Here is a 19,553-nt window from a genome sequence, read left to right on the forward strand (position 1 = left end):
TGCTGGCCTCATGATCCCTGCACCCAGCCCAATTCCATCTATTTTTACTAAAAATAGCTATACTGGGTAAAAGCCATTTTTTAAAAGTTCTGGTAATTTGAGGCCAGGTGTGGTGGCTCATGCCTGTAATCCCAGCACTTTGGGAGGCCGAGGAGGGTGGATCACCTGAGTTCAGGAGTCTGAGACTAGCCTGGCCAACTTGGCGAAACCAGTCTCTACTAAAAATACAAAAATTAGCCACGCCTGGTGGCAGGTGCCTGTAATCCCAGCTACTTGGGAGGCTGAGGCAGGAGAATCACTTGAACCTGGGAGGCAGAGGTTGCAGTGAGCCAAGACTGCACCATTGCACTTAATCTGTCTAAAAAAAAAAAAAAAAAAAAAACAAATTCTGGTAGTTTTATATATTTATTGCAGAATTTTAAAAAATGAGCTTGCTCTAGCTAGCCCATTTCTTTATGTGAAGGCTGCTTTCCTGGAGAAGTGGAGAAGTCATTCCTTCAAATGGATAATTGCTCTGCCCCAGGCAGTCATGGCTACGGGGCTGTGTTATAGAAGTTGGTTGAACCTGACGAAAGTGGGAGAAATTCTAGCTAGAGAGCTATCTGCTTCTGAAGTTGCATCTATCTTCTCTCTCTCTTTCTCTTTTGTTTTTGTTTTTTGGGTTTTTTTTTTTTTTTTTTTTTTGGGAGACAGAGTCTTGCTCTATTGCTCAGGCTGGAGTGCAGTGGCATGATCTTGGCTCACTGCAACTTTCACTTCCTAGGTTCAAGCAATTCTCCCACCGCAGCCTCCCGAGTAGCTGGGACTACAGGTGCATGCCTCCACACCCAGCTATTTTTTGTATTTTTAGTGGAGACAGGGTTTCACCATGTTGGCCAAGCTGGTCTTGAACTCCTAATCTCAAGTGATCCACCTGCCTTGGCCTCCCAGAGTGTGGGATTACAGGCATGAACCACTGCACCCAGCCTGCATCCCTTTTTGACTATATTGGTTTCTGGGTTCCCCAAATCTGCTGCTTCCGGATCCCTCAAGACTTTCTCCCTTACCCGCTGTTTATTCCTGGGACTATCAGCATCTGACTCAGGGGCCGTTTGTTCATGGACAGAGGCTAAATGGTTAGTTAGGGTCAGTGCAGCTTTAACCAGAATTAGAACAGACAGATGAAGGGTTAAAATCTGGAAAGAGTACTAAATGAATCGACCTTGGCCACCCCATCAGTCAAGGTGAGGATAAAGTCTGGGCTAAGGGAATAAACAAAGAATCCAGGTAGAAGGTCCAATAAGTCCAAAACAGTGAGAGCATAAAGCTCAAGAATTTGGTAGCCAAAGTTAACTGTTAAGGTTAAGCTGGTTTTAACCTTCTGTCCTGATGGGTTAACTGCCAATTAGAACTGACTTGGAACAGGGTTTCTGGAGTGGGGAGTGTAGTTAACTTTTATCAGAGTTATTTCCTGAGCAGGCAGTTTCTGCATGGTCCTTGTCCTCTTGGAGTTCACACTGGAGGGGAGTGTGGATGGAGACAGAGTTGCAGACAAAAGCCACTGCACAATATGATAAATATTCTTGTAGAAACCTAGACTGAGTGTTCGAGAAAACACGAAAGAGAGCAAGAAATTGATGCTGACAGTTGGAGGGTGGGGATTCCTGTCATGGAAAATTCCAGAGGCCGTGACATTTGGATTGCCCTTGAAGGATAAACAGAGACGCTTGCATGGCAGAGAACTGGGAAAGAGCAATTATTCATTTGATAAATACGTATTTGTGTTTAACTTTATACCAGGTATGTTTCCAGGTAGTTGGGATGCAATGGCAAATAAGACAAAGGCCCTGCCTTGAGGAGTGTCCATCCCAGTGACATCATGGGCGAAGGAACCACAGGGTGCACGACTTGGCATGTTCAGGGCAGAGTGCAGTATGGCTTCATGGTGGAATACATGAGCTGTTTCTGTGAATGTATACATCTCAAAAGAACAATAATTAGAATCAAAAGAAAATCATTGGGGATAATAAGCATTGTTGTTTTTTGTTTTTTGTTTTTTTTGAGACAGAGTCTTGCTCTGTCACCAGGTGCCAGGCTGGAGTGCAGTGGCTCGATCTCTGCTCACTGCAACCTCCGCCTCCCAGGTTCAAGCAATTCTCCTGCGTCAGCCTCCCGAGTAGCTGGGACTACAGGTGCATGCCACCACGCCCAGCTAATTTTCGTATTTTTAGTAGAGATGGGGTTTCACCATGTTGTTTTATTAATAAAACAATTTTGGACTGTTGAGAGGAAGAAGGCTGGAGAGGCAAAGGTGAGGACAGATAGGAATTAGGCCATGCTAAGAGGTTTAGCACAGACTCTCCAGTAAGCCTTTGGCTTTTCAACACTTTAGAGTTCTGGAACCCTTTTTCAAAAGAAATTCTGCCTGGTCACTCCACATATAAAACAACAAATGTAGAGCTGCTTGGTTGAAGGGCAGGGGTGGGTATGGGCAAGAGAAGAATTCCTCATTCTGCACTCCCACCTCACTCTCAGCTCTCCACGACAGCTCCTATGTTTCCAAGAAACCCAAAGGCCCACAGTTTTTCTTGTTTGTTTTTTGAGATGGCGTCTAGCCCTGTCAGCCAGGCTAGAGTGCAGTGGGGTGGTCTCAGCTCACTGCAACCTCCACCTTCTGGATTCAAGCGATTCTCCTCCCTCAGCCTCCCGAGTAGCTGGGACAACAGGCATGTGCCTCCACGCCTGGCTAATGTTTGTATTTTTTTGTAGAGACGGGGTTTCACCATCTTGGCCAGTCTGGTCTCAAACTCCTGACCTCAGGTGATCCATCTGCCTTGGCCTTCCAAAGTGCTGGGATTACAGGCATGAGCCACTGTGCCCGGCCAGCCTACAGTTGAAAACCCACTGCTGAAGGTATTGGAGGGCACACAGATGTGGGTAAATGGAGAGATGTGACCAGATTTGCTGTCTTGAGATAAAACTGGCAGGGGGCATGTGGTAGGATGGTCAGTCAGCAGAGAGGCCACTGGGTTAGGGAAGAGCTGCTAAGGACCTGATCTCGGGTGGGTGGGCTGGATCCAAGAGAGATCTGGGAGGTAAAACTTGATGACTAAGAGTGGGGGTTAGCAGCTAGGTGCAGTGGCTCAGGCCTGTAATCCCAGCACTTTGAGAGGCCGAGGTGGGCAGATCACAAGGTCAGGAGTTCAAAACCAGCCTAGCCAGCATGCTGAAACCCCACCTCTACTAAGAATACACAAAAATTAGTCGGGCATAGTAACTTGCACCTGTAATCCCAGCTACTCAGGAAGCTGAGGCAGGAGAATCATTTGAACCAGGGAGGTGGATGTTGCAGTGAGCCAAGATCACTCCACTGCACTCCAGCCTGGGCAACAGAGCGAGACTCTGTCTCAAAAACAAACAAAAAAGAATGAAGGTAGCAGGAGAGTGAATGGTGATTCCAAGTGAGAGCAGAATTAAAATCATTAAGGAGTGAAACCCCAGCTCTACAAAAAAACACAAAAATTATCTGGACTTGGGGGCATGCACCTGTAGTCCCAGCTAGTCAGGAAGCTGAGGTGGGAGGATCACTTGAGGCCAAGAGGTCGAGGTTGCAGTGAGCCAAGATCATGCCACTGCACTCCAGCCTGGACAACAGAGCAAGACTCTGTCTCAAGAAAAGTAAAATAAAATCATTAAGGCTTTCTCTACTCTCCTCTTTGCTTTTGGTTGTCAGTGCTCTGGGCATCTGGTTGTGTCACTCCATCTTCATCGGCTTTCACTTGCCAGCAAGACCAGTTTGAATGTCTCAGCAGGGCAGGGCTGGCCCTTCGCCATGTCCTCATACCCTCACCCAAGATAGGTATGGGGAGGAGAGGCAGACTGAGAGGACAATGAGACATTGATTTGGAACAGATGGGTTTAAGTGGCTAATGGAATATCCAGCAGGGAGTTGGAAATATGGATCTGAAGCTCCATAGAGAGGTGGAATTGGAGTTGGAGATTTAGGGTCATCAGAAAGTAATTGAACAACTGGGAGTAGATGAATATATCTAGGTAGGTCAAATATAGAGAAAAGATCTAAATATAGAAACCCCCAAGACAAGGACATTTAGGGACCAGAAGAGGAGTCAGAATAAGTCAGAGATCCCATTAGAGGCCCTTCCCTTAGTGTTCTTCTATGGTAGGAGTCTGGCTTTTTGTTAATTTTTAAAATAGAGACAGGGTCTCCTTATATTGCCCAGGCTGGTCTCAAACTTCTAGCCTCAATGAATCCTCCTACCACAGCCTCCCAGAATACTGGGATTACAGGTGTGAGCCACCCATGGCCCAGACTGTTTTTTTGTTGTTTTTTGAGACAGAGTTTTGCTCTTGTTGCCCAGGCTGGAGTGCAATGGTGTGATCTCAGCTTACTGCAACCTCCGCTTCCCGGGTTCAAGTGATTCTCCTGCCTCAGCCTCCAGAGTAGCTGGGATTATAGGCATGCACCACCACGCCTGGCTGACTTTGTATTTTTAGTAGAGACAGGGTTTCTCCATGTTGGTCAGGCTAGTATCGAACTCCCGACCTCAGGTGATCTGCCCACCTCGGCCTCCCAAAGTGGTGGGATTACAGGCGTGAGCCACCGTGCCCAGCCCAGTGTGATTTTTTAATTCTACTAGTAGCTCTGGGTCCAAATTGAAAAGCCGGGAGGTCACTTCTGCGAGGGTCTGAGAAGTAAGCAGGAAGAGACTTGTTAGACTGCAATGCCACCCAGGTCTCTGTCATAACCCTCTTCCTGGCATAGGAAGAAAACAAGAGAAAAAGTGGTAGAATCATGCCCCCACCCTTGGTTCCAGAGATTCCAGGAGTGTCACCTGGGCTGGTTGTAGCCTTGAAGCTCACTACTTCTTTTTTTTTCTTTTTTATACTTTATTTTTTAGAACAGTTTCAGATTTACAGAAAAAATTTGAGCAGATAGTACAAAGAGTTCTATATTCCCCTCTCCCTAGTTTCTCCTATTATTGACACCTTCCATTAGTGTGGTACATTGGTTACAATTAATGAACCAGTATTGATATATTATTGTTAGCTAAAGTCTATATACATTAAAGCTCACTGTTTGTGTTATATAGTTCTATTGGTTTTCACATATGCATAATGTCATGTATTCACTGTTACTGTATCATACAGAATAGGTTCACTGCCCTAAAAATGCCCTGTACTTCACCTAATCACCCCCATACCCTAATCCCTGGCAACCACTAATCTTCCTACCATGTCTATAATTTTGCCTTTTACAGCATCCTTTTTAATGGCTGCATAACATTGTCTCATGTGGATTATCCAGCCAATCCTTTATTGTAGGACACTGATGGTGTTACACAACTTAAAGAAAACACTAGAAATGTAACACCAAACCTTGGATTCACACAGGAGCAAATCACACTTTGCTGACCTGGCACAGGACTCACTTGCCTATGTGCTCCCACTTAGCTGTGGGAGCAACATTTCATGATCTTTGGGCAAAGGAGCCGTTCACATGTAAAACACAACCTTGTAAACCAGAAGAAAACATCTGGCATTCACTCTGATGGAAGAACCAAAGCAAAGTGATAAACACCATCTGTCAAATTTACTTTCCAGTGGAGCCTTTCCAAATTTCTGTGGTTTTCCTTGCCAGTTCCTTGTCACAGCAGCACTGGAAGCAATGAAACCATTGTTTTTCATGATGTTCTGAGCTAGGCAGCGGCACTCCCAGGGCTAAAGCCTACTTCTTCTTTTCTTTTTTTTTTTTTTTTTGAGACGGAGTCTGTCTCTGTTGCCCAGGCCGGAGTGCAATGGCGTGATCTCAGCTGACTGCAACCTCTGCCTCCCGGGTTCAAGCAATTCTCTGGCCTCAGCCTCCCAAGTAGTTGGGACTACAGGTGCATGCCTCCATCTCCATGCCTGGCTAATTTTTGTACTTTTTTTTTAGACAGAGTCTCGCTCTGTCGCCCAGGCTGGAGTATAGTGGCACGATCTCAGCACACTGCAGCCTCCACCTCCCTGGTTCTCCCTGATTCAAGTGATTCCCCTGCCTCAGCCTTCTAAGTAGCTGGGACTACAGGCACCTACCACCACGCCTGGCTAATTTTTTGTATTTTTAGTAGAGATGGGGTTTCACCGTGTCAGCAAGGATGGTCTCCATCTCCTGACCTCATGATCTGCCTGCCTCAGCCTCCCAAAGTGCTGGGATTACAAGTGTGAGCTACCATGCCCGGCATAATTTTTGTACTCTACTTAGTAGAGATGGGGTTTCACCACATTGGTCAGGCTGGTCTCAAACTCCTGACCTCAGGTGATCCTCCTGTCTCGGCCTCCCAAAGTGCTAGGATTACAGGTGTGAGCCACCGTGCCCGGTCCAAAGCCCACTTACATGCTGGTATCTGCTCCCACCATTGCAAGTCTCTACTCATCAGGCTTTTTACCTGTTAGACTGTGCTGACTGTAACAGTATGTGTGTGGAGAAGTGACCACAGTGTGCTCACAGAAGAGGAGCTGTCTCTTACATTCAGTGATCTGGCAACACAGATTCTGATTCTCCTCATCCTGTGCACATTCATGCCTTTGACTCTTACTCTGTCTTCTTTGCCTAACTCACCTGTTACCTCCTCCAAGAAGTCTTTATTAATCCCTTTCCTTCATTAAAGGCCTCCTGTTTCCCCATGGTACCTTGTGAATACCTTATCTTAGCAGTTGTCATGTGGGGAAATGATCTGTTTATTCATTTATCTTCTTTACCAGCATCTATCACATATTGTGATAATCACTTGATGGGAAGTAAGGGTATGAGAGAGCAGAGAGGCTTTGGGGTGGGAAGGGGCTTGGCAGTTTGGAAAACTGCAAGGAGACTATCTGAGCTGATGCTTAGAGAGCCAAAGGCAGTGATTTAAAATGAACCCAAGGAGGTAAGCAGGGGCCAGGTCCTGCAGAGCCTTAAATGTCACAGGAGGGAGTATGACATTCAATCTAAGAGCAATGGGGAGCTGGGGAGGGTTTTAAACAAGGGATTAACAGGAACTGAGTTATATTTAACTGTTCGAGCTGCTTTATTGAGACTGTCTCACTCCGTCACCCAGGCTGGAGTACAGTGGTGCGATCTCTGCTCGTTGTAATCTCTGCCTCTCAGATTCAAGTGATTCTCGTGCCTCAGCTTCCAATGTAGCTGGAATTACACACCTAGCGCATTTTTGTACTTTTAGTAGAAACAGGGTTACATATTAGAGACAAGATACAAGGATGTACAGATGAGAAGTAATTTCTAAAAAGCGCTGGAGAACTATACTATAAAAAGGATCTGGGGTGCTATGATGAAAGGAAGGAAGCATTACTTGGTTGGGGCTGAAAAAAAATAAAGCAATTATAGTAAAAAAAAAAAAAATTTGATCCCAGCTTCTTGACAGTGTGGTCCGAGAAGCAACAGCACAGCTGGCAGCCTGTTAGAAATGCAGAGTCCTGGGCCCTGCCCCAGACCTCAAGAATCATAATCTGCATGTTTAGTAAGAGCCTCAGGTGTTTTTTATGTGCTCATTAAAGTTTAAGCAGCACTGGTCCGTATCACGGCAAGGAGACCCAGACCATCAGACGGTAGGCTCCCTGGCACAGCTGAAGCATTTTTGAATACTTTGATACAGGACAGTGTATCTGAAGATACTGCATTTTTGAAAATTAAGTGCTATAAATACTGGAGAAAGACGTCTTTTTTTAAAACTGCGAGGAGATTTCTCATAAGCCACATTTCTTTTGACTAGAAGCATTTTCTGGGGAGTAAAGTACCAGGCTTCTTTAAAGTGAGGCAGGGCCACGTTAAAAATGTGCGATAAGAACTGTCTTGGCCAAGTCGACCGCTCACCAGCTGGGTCAAGTCTGGAGTCGCCTAGGTCCCTTGGCAGTTCTGAGCCACCAGGATGAGCTTTTACAGGAAGTCGAGTTGGCTGCTGTTCTGCCCTGCCCCAGAGAGCAGCTGAGTGGTTTTTTTTTTTTTTTTTTTGAGACAGAATTTTGCTCTTGTCGCCCAGGCTGGAGTGTGCAATGGCGCGATCTCGGCTCACCGCAAACTCCACCTCCCGGGTTCAAGTGATTCTCCTGCTTCAGCCTCCCAAGTACCTGGGATTACAGGTGCCCCCCACCACGCCCGGCTAATTTTGTATTTTTAGTAGAGACAGGGTTTCTCCATGTTGGTCAGGCTGGTCTCGAACTTCTGACCTCAGGTGATCCGCCCGCCTCAGCCTCCCAAAGTGCTGGGATTACAGGCGTGAGCCAGCGCTCCCAGCTCTCAGTTGAGTCTTTAACGCGGAAGATGCAGAAAGGAGACTTGACAAAACTAGTTTCGGGGAGTGTGGCCGGGGAATTCGGTGAGGGTGCTACACCGGGGGAGAGTAGTAGTAACTGCTCATTCGCTGTGACGCCCATAAGTGACCTTAGACCTCTAACCCCACGCCTCACTCGGCGCTTCCGTGCGCAGCTTCCGCTCCCGCCCCTCCGGCGAAGGGCTGGCCAAGGGGTGTGGGCGGGGCTCTGAGGTCGGCGGTTAGGGACGGTGCCCGCTGGGGGCGGGTCTCGCGAGGGGCGGGATTCGAGGAGGCACTCGAGCATTGGGCACCAGGTAGAGGCGGGGACTAGGGCTGGGCTGGGCTGGGTTGGGCGGGGCAGGGAGTTCGTAGCCGCCTCTGGGTAACTCGACTCTGGCGGCCAAACCTCCAGAGGCCGGGAACGGCAGGCGGGCCCGCAGCGGATCCTGGATCCGGAATCTCCCGGGCAGGAGCGGAATCTGTCCTGAACCGGGTCTGTGAGGAACTCGCAAACTTGGATTAGGAAATCCTGGAGCCCGGATCGACAAACCCCGGCACCCGGAATTAAGATCTCCAAGTCCCGGATCACGGAGCACAGAGCGCGGAGCGGACTCGACACGGAGCCCGGATTCCGGATCGCGGCACCGCGGGACGGGACGGAGCGATGTCGGGCCGAGGCGCGGGCGGGTTCCCGCTGCCCCCGCTGAGCCCTGGAGGCGGCGCGGTAGCCGCGGCCCTGGGAGCGCCACCTCCTTCTGCGGGACCCGGCATGCTGCCCGGACCGGCGCTTCGGGGACCAGGGCCGGCTGGAGGCGTGGGGGGCCCCGGGGCCGCCGCCTTCCGCCCCATGGGCCCCGCGGGCCCCGCGGCGCAGTACCAGGTGAGCAGAGAGGACGCGAGCGGACGGGGGCGTGCGGCGCCGCGAGGGCGCCTGGGCCGGGGGCTGAGGGGGGCTCGAGTGAGGGCCCTGGGGAGTGCCTGAGGAACGGTGGAGGGCGGGCCGGGACCCTCGGGGTGCGGCGAGTGGCGGTGGAGGAGTGGGGAAAAGGAAGCGGGTTCCGTAGCGGAGGGCTGGAAGCAGCTGGAAGGCCTGGGGGCTTCCTCGCACAGGGATTCCGAGTGACTGGGAGATGGAGGAGTTTGGGGAGCCAGTGAATTGTGGGCAGGTGGGTTGGGAAGTCTAGGATAGGAGGGCTGGAAGTGATGAGAAAGTTTGGGAAAGGGCCTTCGCTGAGAAACCGTGGTTACCCTGCATCGGCCTTGGTCTGCCCTGTTTTTTCTGGTTAGGAACTGGCCGAGCCGAGCTCTAGCGTGTCTGAGATGGCTCCCGGCTGCTAATGAAGAGGAAGGAGCGTGGCGTCCCACGGGCACGGGACGCGGAGGCTTGGGCCGGGGGATTCCAGCTTGGGCACCGGCGGACTTTACTCCTGAGGCAGGGCCGGCGCCTTCGCTGGCGAGGACTCCAGCTTAGACCAGAGACGGTGGTGGCCAGGCCTGAAGGGAGGCCCAGCCCAGTCACAGGCCGCCTCTCTTCTGGCCTTTCTGCCTGCTGTCATAGTGTCCGGGAGTTGATTAGTCTGGACGTGCAGAGTGGAGCCCTGCTGGTCTGGGGCGGGAGGAGTCTGCGAGAGTTGCTTCAAAGAGTGCCGTCCTGACTCCTTTGAGGTTTGAGAGCTGCTTAGGTTGCAGCTTCAAAAGCCCTTGCAAGGCAGCGACTTCTGCTCAGTGTGTGAGGACCTCAGCCTGACCCTGCCAGTCCCCAAGTCTGCTGTTCAGGTTGCCCCAGAAGGCTTAGAAACTGCCCATCTGCCTTCCCACTGGCTCTGCACTTCTATTTGTCATTCAGGTTCTAACTCGGCCACATCCCAAGCCATGTGCCCCAGCATTTGACGCTGGCGTCTTCCTCATCTCCCCGGGTCCGTCGTGAGGCTTCCTCTGTTTTCGACTCAGGTCTCCAGGTGGAGGTCCTTAGGGATCCTCGTGGAGTATACACAGCCCATCTGCCCCCTGCGCCTCACTTCTAAGGAGATGCTTAATTAGGGACACTTTGACTGGATTTTTTTCCCTCCTTACTCATTCTTCCTCCTTAAGAGAAAACAAAGAATCTGGGTATGGGCAGAGACAGACCTGGTCCCAGAGACTCCAGCTGGGGCCGGTCTTTCCCACCTTGCTCTCCCCCTGGGGATTCATGGGCCCAGGGTGTTGCTGAGGGCTCCATGCATCAGTCATTGGTGCCCTCAGACCTGCTCTCTGAGACCTGGCCTGGGCACCACCTGTGGGCCTTCGGCCTTGGAGGGACCTGAAACAGACAAGCTGCTCCAGTTTCCTTGGCATGTAAGCCATAGGAAATGTGCCCTTCGGAAAGCCCCTGAGAGGATGGATTCCACAGTGTTTGGTGGGGGGTGGCCTTGGGCCTGTGGCAAGGCCAAGCTGGCTGGCTGGTTAGGCCTGGGCTGCTAGCTGGGGGGAAGTTGGAAATGGCCCTGAATCTGGGTTTCCCATCCCACTAGCTTTCCTCTTCCTCCTGGCAGGAGAGGTAGATGAAAAGGAGAACCCGGCCAGCTAACTTTGGCTGAGTTTGAAGAGGATCCTACTTGCCCTGTTTCCAAGTCCAGTTGTATGACTTCCAGGAGAAGGGACTTTAGATCTGGGGAACAAAGGGATTCCTATCTGTTAGGGCTCATGAGATGTGCTGGAAACTCGAGGATTTGAAGCCCAAGCTGAGCAAATAGGGGAGCCTGTTGAAAGAAGGGAAGCGATGACCTCCCTCCAGAGGGTGGCTCTAGCTGCGGATCACAGGTAACAGGAGCCTAAAAAAGAAACCCTCCAGGGCTGGATGTGGTGGCTCACACCTGTAATCCCAGCACTTTGGCAGGGGGGCGGGGGTGGGGGGCAAACAGGATTGCTTGAAAGCAGGTGTTCAAGACCAGCCTAGGCAACATAGGCCGTCGCCTCTTAAAAAAAATTTAGCCAAGTGTGGTCGTGTGCACTTATGGTCCCAGGTACTCAGGATGCTGTGACAAGAGGATTGCTTGAGTCCAAGAGTTCAAGGCTGCATTGAGCTATGATCCTGCCACTGCACTCCAGCCTGGGCAACAAAATAACAAAAACCACAGATTGTTGGGTCCACTCCAGAGAGTTCAAAAATTTCAAGATCCTTTTTACTCATGGGAGGGTGGTAGTAGTTTCTCCAACCGAGGCCCTCAGGCCGTCTCCAGGAGCATCAGGGCCACGTTTGGGGCAGGGCAAAGCATACTCACCAGAGTCCTGGATGCCTCACCTGGCGGCCACAGCATCAGACCCAGCCTCCTGCCCTGCTGCCCTGGGTGGTGGTGGTGTTAGAGTTAAGCTTAGAATATGGGCTGGTGCCAGGCCAAGGGAGAGGAGGGCGTTGCATGCTTCTGGGGTTCAGGGGATTGAGCCAGGGCTACCTGGTCCTGCTGCAGGCAGGGAGTTTGGGAGACTCAGAGTTCTGGACTTTTTTTTTTTTTTTTTGAACGGGGAGGAGTTGCTGGTGTCTCAAAGCCCAGGTATGGAGCTTGGCAAGGCTCGGCTGGTACTTGAACTATAAGCAGCCTTCCCCTGGGGCCCTGAGTGAGCTGGGGGCTCTGGGCCCGGGAAGTCTGTGGCAGATGTCTGGGTGGAGCCTATTCCAGGCCCCGCCTGTGTGGCCTTGTCTTGGGACTTCCTGTTCCCCCTAGTACCTGGCCAGGAGGGATGGGTGGTGCTGCAGGTTTTGTGAAAGCCCCAGGGGGGAGCTTCTTGGGGGTCACAGGGCTGTCACTCACACTCTGCAGGACCCACTGCTTCGATTTTCCCAGTCTGTGTCTCGGGCACTAGGAAAATCTCAAGTCTGAGATGTCTGCACCCTGAGCTTACAACTGTAGCCACACTTTGTTTTTTTCTATAATCTCAGGCCAGAGAAAGAACCATCCTTAAGGCAGAGAAAGAGGCTGTCTTGCCTTTCAACAGCTCTGATTAATCTCTTCCTGATGGAGAAAGACTTTGGCAGGACTCCCAAAGCCCCAGAGCCCCCCACTTTGAGCTTTTTATTCTCCCAAACACTTCCTCCCACCGCGTTCCTCCTCTCCCCATCCTCATGGCTGTGGGTCATGTTTCTTTCCATCTCCATCCACATCTGGTCAAGAATCTGACCCTCTGTGTTGGGAACATGGGTTTGGTGTGAGATGAAGAGGTTGGGGAAAAATCTCATCTCCATGTTGCTGGGGTGGGGGAGGGTCCTTTGATTTGGTACAAGTCTCCACCCTCCTGGACTTGGTTGGCTGGTTGTGCTCGTTGCATAATCTGGGCCCTGGGGCCAGCCCTGTGAAGCTGCCAGGGACAGTGTGTGCGAGGCAGAGCTGCCAAACAGGCCTTGCAGGCAGCAGCCATGGGAGGGAGGGGCGGAGGTGACTCCCAGATGGGTTCCACAGAAATGTCGGGGAGCAAGGCCTCAGGTGGGAAATCCTTCTGCAGGCATCTAAAGAAACTGTTTCTGTTTCCCACTTTCGTGCTGCTCAGCCTGGGCCTCTGATCCTTGCCTCCCAGGATCATCTTAGCCCCCTTCTCTAGCTTGGGATTGCCAGGTCTTCACGGAGCTGGAGCCAGTCCTGGCTGTCAGGTGGTGCCTGGACCATGGGCAGAGTCCAGGTGCCAGCCGCTCTCTTTCCCACAGGCCACCCAGGAGCCATAGCTTCCCTTCTGGGGTCTTCTGGCATAGGGGTGGTAGTAGGGCAGTAGGGAGGTAAAAGAAAGGTCCAGTTCTGGGCTGTGGATAGGGGCTTCATGGTGACCAGACTGTCCCTGTACCCTGCCTGAGGCCACCCCCACCAGGTGGTACACATTCCAAGCCATCCTGTTGCAGCCTTGCTCACCTGGGGTGCTCTTGCCTACCCGACCCCTTTCTCCCTCGGCCACAGAGGATAGGGATTGGGGCTCTGCCTGTCGGCCTGCTCATACCATAGTATACTCACCCCTCTGCCTGGCAGTAACATTGCACCCATGCCTCCCAGCTGTGCTTCTCCCTCATGATGGGGGAAAGAGGAGGGCAGGGCTTGGTGAGACCATCTGACGGAATAGGGACAGGCTTGTCCCAAGAAATAGGGCACAGCATGCTGGGGCTGGAAGGTGGCAATGGGCCCTGAAAAGCTCCCCTAGGCCCTTCCCTCTGCAGGCAGGACCCTCCTCCTGGCCCAGGTTCTGGCAGGCCTCATTCGCTGGCACAGCTGCCAGGGCGGTTGCAGGGGGCGGGGCAGGTGTGGTTTACACTCTGTGCTCAGGTGCCCGCTCCTCTTTGTTCCTGGTACTCTAGCAGGGCTCTGACTTGCTGCTCCAGCAGGCCCGACCTGGGTGACGAGAGGGATGGAGGGCATGGGCTATGGGTCCCAGAGGGCCCTGCCCCTGACCTATACACCCCCGTTGGCTCACTTCCCCCAGCGACCTGGCATGTCACCAGGGAACCGGATGCCCATGGCTGGGTTGCAGGTGGGACCCCCTGCTGGCTCCCCATTTGGTGCAGCAGCTCCACTTCGACCTGGCATGCCACCTACCATGATGGATCCATTCCGAAAACGCCTGCTTGTGCCTCAGGTGCAGCCCCCCATGCCTGCCCAGCGCCGGGGGTAAGAGCATCCTGCTTCTCCCACTCTACCTAATTCAGCTCTGGTGGTAGGAGAGGGTTCGCTTCTATCTTAAGAGCTTTAGTGACTGAGGAACTCCTGGCTTTCCTGGGGTAGACGGTCCTGGAGACTGGAGGGGTGTTGGGGGGCAAGTGTCCTTTTTTGGACCATTGACCTCTTAAGTGGGTTTCTGTCCTCCCCAGGTTAAAGAGGAGGAAGATGGCAGATAAGGTTCTACCTCAGCGAGTAAGTGTTGAGAGGAGGCCTGGAGGCCTGCCCAGTGGCCGCCTGGGGGTGGGCATCCATCTCCCTCAACCCTGGGCTGCAGGAGGAAGGGAGGAAAGAGCCAGGCTTCGGCTGAAGCAAGCTGATGAGCTCCTGCTACCTTCCTCCAGATCCGGGAGCTTGTCCCAGAGTCTCAGGCCTACATGGATCTCTTGGCTTTTGAGCGGAAGCTGGATCAGACCATTGCTCGCAAACGAATGGAGATCCAGGAGGCCATCAAAAAGCCTCTGACGGTATGTGTGGCCCTGACCACCTCCAGCCGTCCCAGGTTTCCTTGCCCTCTACCCCCTTGTTTTCCAGGGACCAAGCGAGTCGGGCTAGAGCTGTGTTTTTCACATGCAGGATGCAGCCTGCTAGTAAAGCACAAACTCAGTTGAATGTGTTGGGACCAGTATGTTTCAAATGAATGTATGACAGTAGAAAATCTAAAAATACTTCACAATAGTACTAACCATAGTAGTAAAGGTATTCTTTCATGAAATTTTTGTTTCAGATAAATATGCAGACCTTGTGTCATAATTGAAAATGTAAATCTTATAGGTCGTGATCAAAACTTTGAAAACTACTAGACTAGAAGATAAAGGTAGTTGCTTTCTCCTTCCCCATCCATAGAGCAGCTTTTCTTTTTTTCTTTTTTTTTTTTTTTGAGACAGAGTCTCATTCTGTTGCGCAGGCTGGAGTGCAGTGGTGCAATCTCGGCTCACTGCAACCTCCACCTCCCAGGTTCAAGCGATTCTCCTGCCTCAGCCTCCCGAGTAGTTGGGACTATAGGCGCATACCACCACACCCGGCTAATTTTTGTATTTTTAGTAGAGACAGGGTTTCACTATATTGGCTAGGCTGGTCTCAAACTCCTGACCTTGTGATCTGCCCACCTTGGCCTCCCAAAGTGCTGGGATTACAGTGTGAGCCACCGCGCCCAGCCTTTTTTTCTTTTGAGACAGAGTCTCGCTCTTTCGCCCAGGTTGGAGTGCAGTGGTGCGATCTCAACTCACTACAACCTCCGCCTCCTGGGTTCAAGCAGTTCTTCCTGCCTCAGCCTCCTGAGTAGCTGGGATTACAGACATCTGTCCCCAGGACTGGCTGATTTTTGTATTTTTAGTATCACCATGTTAGCCAGGCTGATCTTGAACTCCTGACCTCAGGTGATCCGCCCACCTTGGCCTCCCAAAGTGCTGGAATTACAGGTGTGAGCCACCATACCCGACCGAGAGGCTTTTCTAATAATAATCTAGAACAGTCCCCTGAGTGGTGAATGAATGCTTTCCAGGAGACTAGGATATTTTGGGGCCATGACAGGTGTTTGGGTTTCATGTAAGATGTGAGCCAGAGGCCGCCGATTTGCCCGGTCACTGTGTATGTGTTCCTCTGTCACAACACAGCACCAGTCCGACTGTGCTGGCATTGTTGGTGATGCATCTCTTTCCCCGTAAAATGGTGAGTTCGGCCGGATGCAGTGGCTCATGCCTGTAATCTCGGCACTTTAGGAGGCTGAAGAGGGCTGATCACCTGAGGTCAGAAGTTCAAGACCAGCCTAGCCAACATGGTGAAACACTGTCTTTACTAAAAACACAAATTAGCTGGGTGTGGTGGCACGTACCTGTAGTCCCGGCTACTTGGGAGGCTGAGGCAGGAGAATAGCTTGAACCTGGGAGGCGGAGGTTGCAAGTGAGCTGAGATCATGACACCGCACTCCAGCCTGGGTGATAGTGAGACCATGTCTTAAAAAAAAAAAAAAAGACTGGGACTTATTACTTCTGATTCCCAGTACCTGACAAGGTGCCTGGCTGGCTCCTGGTGCTCAGTATTGATTGTTGAATGGCTCATATGAGAAGATGGGGTAGTACTGTGTCCCAATGTCTTGGTCTACCTCCAGTCGATTGCCTTTCTCTCTTTAGCAAAAGCGAAAGCTTCGGATCTACATTTCCAACACATTCAGTCCCAGCAAGGCAGAAGGTGACAGTGCAGGAACTGCAGGGACCCCCGGGGGAACCCCAGCAGGGGACAAGGTGGCTTCCTGGGAACTCCGAGTGGAAGGAAAACTGCTGGATGATGTGAGTTGGGGAGGGAGTGTCTGGAGGGGAGAAGGCCTGTGTGGGTTTAGGACTGGGACCAAGGAGTTTGAGACTAGCTTGAGCAGCAGAGCTAGACCCCGTCTTTACAAAAAATTTAAAAATTAGTTGGGTGTCATGGCACACGCCTATAGTCCCAGCTACTCGTAAGTCTGACGCAGGAGGATGGCTTAAGCCTAGGAGATTGAGCTTCAGTGAGTTATGATCATGCCACTGCACTTCAGGCTAGACAGAGTGAGATGGTGTCTCAGAAAAAAGACTGGGCCAGACACTTGGGCGCTTCCAGGGAAGTCCTGCCAAAGGGAGGGGGCGCTGCTCCAAGCCTGTTAGAGGTTGATTTGTGTGATTACAGTGCTCCTGCAGATGGCAGTCTAGTGTCTCGAGGAAGTCCCTCGTGGGCAGCAAGAGGGCGCCATTTCCCTGCCTCCAGTCTGCCCAGAATCCTGATTTCTTCCTTCAGGGCCAGGAATCCTCAGTACCCTGAGCTGCAGGGCTGAAATGGGGCTCCTGTTTTTTGGGATTTAGCATAGCTTGAGATTTGAGAGCTCAGCAGCACCTTCTCACACCCCTTTCCATCCCCAGCCTAGCAAACAGAAGAGGAAGTTTTCTTCATTCTTTAAGAGCCTGGTCATTGAGCTGGACAAGGAGCTGTATGGGCCTGACAATCACCTGGTGGAGGTAAGAGTGGGCCTGGGGCACTAAGGCAGGCTGACATACCGATTTGGCAGGGAAATGGCCTCAGGCCCCTTGGAAGGCCCTTTGTTCACGCCCAGCCCCTTGGTGATAAGCCATACTTCTCTCCCTGCCAGTGGCACCGGATGCCCACCACCCAGGAGACAGATGGCTTCCAGGTAAAACGGCCTGGAGACCTCAATGTCAAGTGCACCCTCCTGCTCATGCTGGATCATCAGGTGACCGAGGCCCTGGGGTCATTTCTGGGACCACAGGGACCCCTCAGGAGGGGAGTTCATTGCTATAAACCCTTCCTGTCCCTGCCCGATTTTCCTGCTTTTACTACAAGAATCCATCCTGACTCCCCTCCATCCAATTCCAGCCTCCCCAGTACAAATTGGACCCCCGATTGGCGAGGCTGCTGGGAGTGCACACGCAGACAAGGGCTGCCATCATGCAGGCCCTGTGGCTTTACATCAAGCATAACCAGCTGCAGGACGGGCATGAGCGGGAGTACATCAACTGCAACCGCTATTTCCGCCAGGTTAGCCAGATGCCAGCCCCTCTGCTGTCTCAGCCCTTGCCTTGCCTTCTAGGCTACTCCTTGGCCACTCCTTGGCCACAGCCTGCAGACTGCTGCCCTCACTGGTCCTGGAATGGTCCACTCCACTGGGCCCACAAGGCAATGCTGAGCCTTTGGTATTTCCTCCAGATCTTCAGTTGTGGCCGACTCCGTTTTTCGGAGATTCCCATGAAGCTGGCAGGGTTGCTGCAGCACCCGGACCCCATTGTCATCAACCATGTCATTAGGTAAATGCAAGGAGGGGGACAGGAAGTCTCTGCTAAGAGCAGATTGACCCTTGACTTGAACTAAAACCAAGGAGAACAGCAGGTTTCCTGCTCCCCGATTGTGTGTGTGCGAATGGGCCCCAGGTTTGGCCCAGGTGGGCAGGATGAAGACAGCTATGTGCCTTCCCTCCTCATGTGCTATCTGCAGTGTGGACCCTAATGACCAGAAGAAGACAGCCTGTTACGACATTGACGTGGAGGTAGACGACCCGCTGAAGGCCCAGATGAGCAATTTTCTGGCCTCTACCACCAATCAGCAGGAGATCGCCTCCCTTGATGTCAAGGTGGGCCCTCTGCCTCCACAGCTTCCTCTGGGGCCCAGGATGGGGGTAGGCTGGCAACTCTGGCTCAGTCCTTTGTGTTTAAGCTTTGGGGGTACAGTCTGACACATGTACCCCTCCCCAGATCCATGAGACCATTGAGTCCATCAACCAGCTAAAGACCCAGAGGGATTTCATGCTCAGCTTTAGCACTGACCCCCAGGACTTCATCCAGGAGTGGCTCCGTTCCCAGCGCCGAGACCTCAAGGTGTAGTCCTCTTTCCCAAGGGGGACTCCTGTGTAATGCTCTGGGTGATTTTTACCCACAGCAGTTCCAGGGTGGATTGGCTCGGGGTGGGGATCGATTATGCTATAGCTTTCCTCCTGGCTCTTTGCAGATCATCACTGATGTGATTGGAAATCCTGAGGAGGAGAGACGAGCTGCTTTCTACCACCAGCCCTGGGCCCAGGAAGCAGTAGGCAGGCACATCTTTGCCAAGGTGAGGCTCTGCCCTGTTTTCTCTCCTGTGGTTGCGAGTAGCAAAGACCTGAGCCATTTGGTCTCTCCCTTCTCCAGGTGCAGCAGCGAAGGCAGGAACTGGAACAGGTGCTAGGAATTCGCCTGACCTAACTGCTCAGGGATCTCTTCCTTTCTTCCCAGCCCTGGAGACAGACCACCCTCTGGGTCCTTGCTGGGGCCTCAGACATGTAGATTGGGGTGAGGAGTGTCTGCTGTCACCCTCTGCTCCGCAGCTTTAGTTTTATAAATGTAGTGATAGGAGTCCTTGTTGCTTGGTCCCCAAAGCCTTATTCTTTTTGCATTGGCTTTAATTGGGTTCAGCAGATGCCTCCTCTGCCCGCTGCAGGCAGGCCCAAGTAGGACTGCTGGAGGCTGTGCTTTGTAACAATTTTGGAACCAAAGGCTGCTGGGTTTGCATGTTTACAGACAACCCCCTGGGGTGAGGGTCAGAGCTGGCTCTGGAGAGCTGGGCCAGGAAGAGGAGGTTCAGCCCAGACTCTTCCTAGCCCTTCTAAACCAAAGTTCTTTGCCATTCCTACAAGCCCAGCCTTGCTGCTGGTTTTTTCCTTTCCTTTGGGTTTTTGCACTATTTTGGGAGCAAGTTTTCTATGTGGGAGCCACTTTTTTTGTACAGGGGAAAGTTGGGGGTTTTCAGGGAGCCCCGTTTGGTGCCTCCTTGTTTTCTTTCCTCAATCTATGCAAGCGGCTCTGGCCGCCATCATCTCCTGGGATGCCAGAGGGCTGCCTCTCCAGTGGCATGGGCCGTGGAGGGGATACTCCAGTTCTCTAGCATGGCCTGAGGTATGGGTGTGTGCATGGGGAGGCTGGGAGGATTGGTGTTACCCTTTGGAGCTTGGTGAGGAGGATGGGCCTAGGGGCTTGGTGAGTGCCACTTCTGGAAGGTTTGGAAATTTCCAAATAAATCCTTTTGTCTATTGGTGGTACCTGGTCCTTGAACAGCGCAGCCCTCATGAACAGACTGGAGTCCT

The 19,553-nt window shown here is 52.0% G+C and overlaps 1 protein-coding gene across 2 annotated transcripts; it reads left to right on the forward strand.

Moving 5' to 3' along the window:
- The first annotated feature begins 8,676 nt into the window (after positions 1-8,676).
- SMARCD2 (SWI/SNF related, matrix associated, actin dependent regulator of chromatin, subfamily d, member 2) lies at positions 8,677-19,499 on the forward strand. 2 transcript variants are annotated; one of them, XM_012443851.3, is made up of 13 exons: positions 8,677-9,168; positions 13,725-13,909; positions 14,110-14,152; positions 14,302-14,424; positions 16,090-16,245; positions 16,846-16,941; positions 17,073-17,174; positions 17,318-17,479; positions 17,648-17,745; positions 17,933-18,068; positions 18,190-18,312; positions 18,443-18,544; positions 18,622-19,499. In XM_012443851.3, exons 1-13 carry the CDS (start codon positions 8,953-8,955, stop codon positions 18,673-18,675), a joined length of 1,596 nt encoding a protein of 531 aa, XP_012299274.2. In that variant the 5' UTR covers positions 8,677-8,952; the 3' UTR covers positions 18,676-19,499. The 2 variants fall into 2 exon arrangements, with proteins under 2 accessions (XP_012299274.2, XP_064225349.1); XM_064369279.1 differs by lacking the exon at positions 8,677-9,168 and adding an exon at positions 9,343-11,087.
- Positions 19,500-19,553: the final 54 nt, after the last annotated feature.

The sequence above is a fragment of the Aotus nancymaae genome, unplaced genomic scaffold (assembly GCF_030222135.1).
Source record: "Aotus nancymaae isolate 86718 unplaced genomic scaffold, 86718_ANA_hifiasm-v0.15.2.pri h1tg000089l, whole genome shotgun sequence".
NCBI lineage: Eukaryota > Metazoa > Chordata > Mammalia > Primates > Aotidae > Aotus > Aotus nancymaae.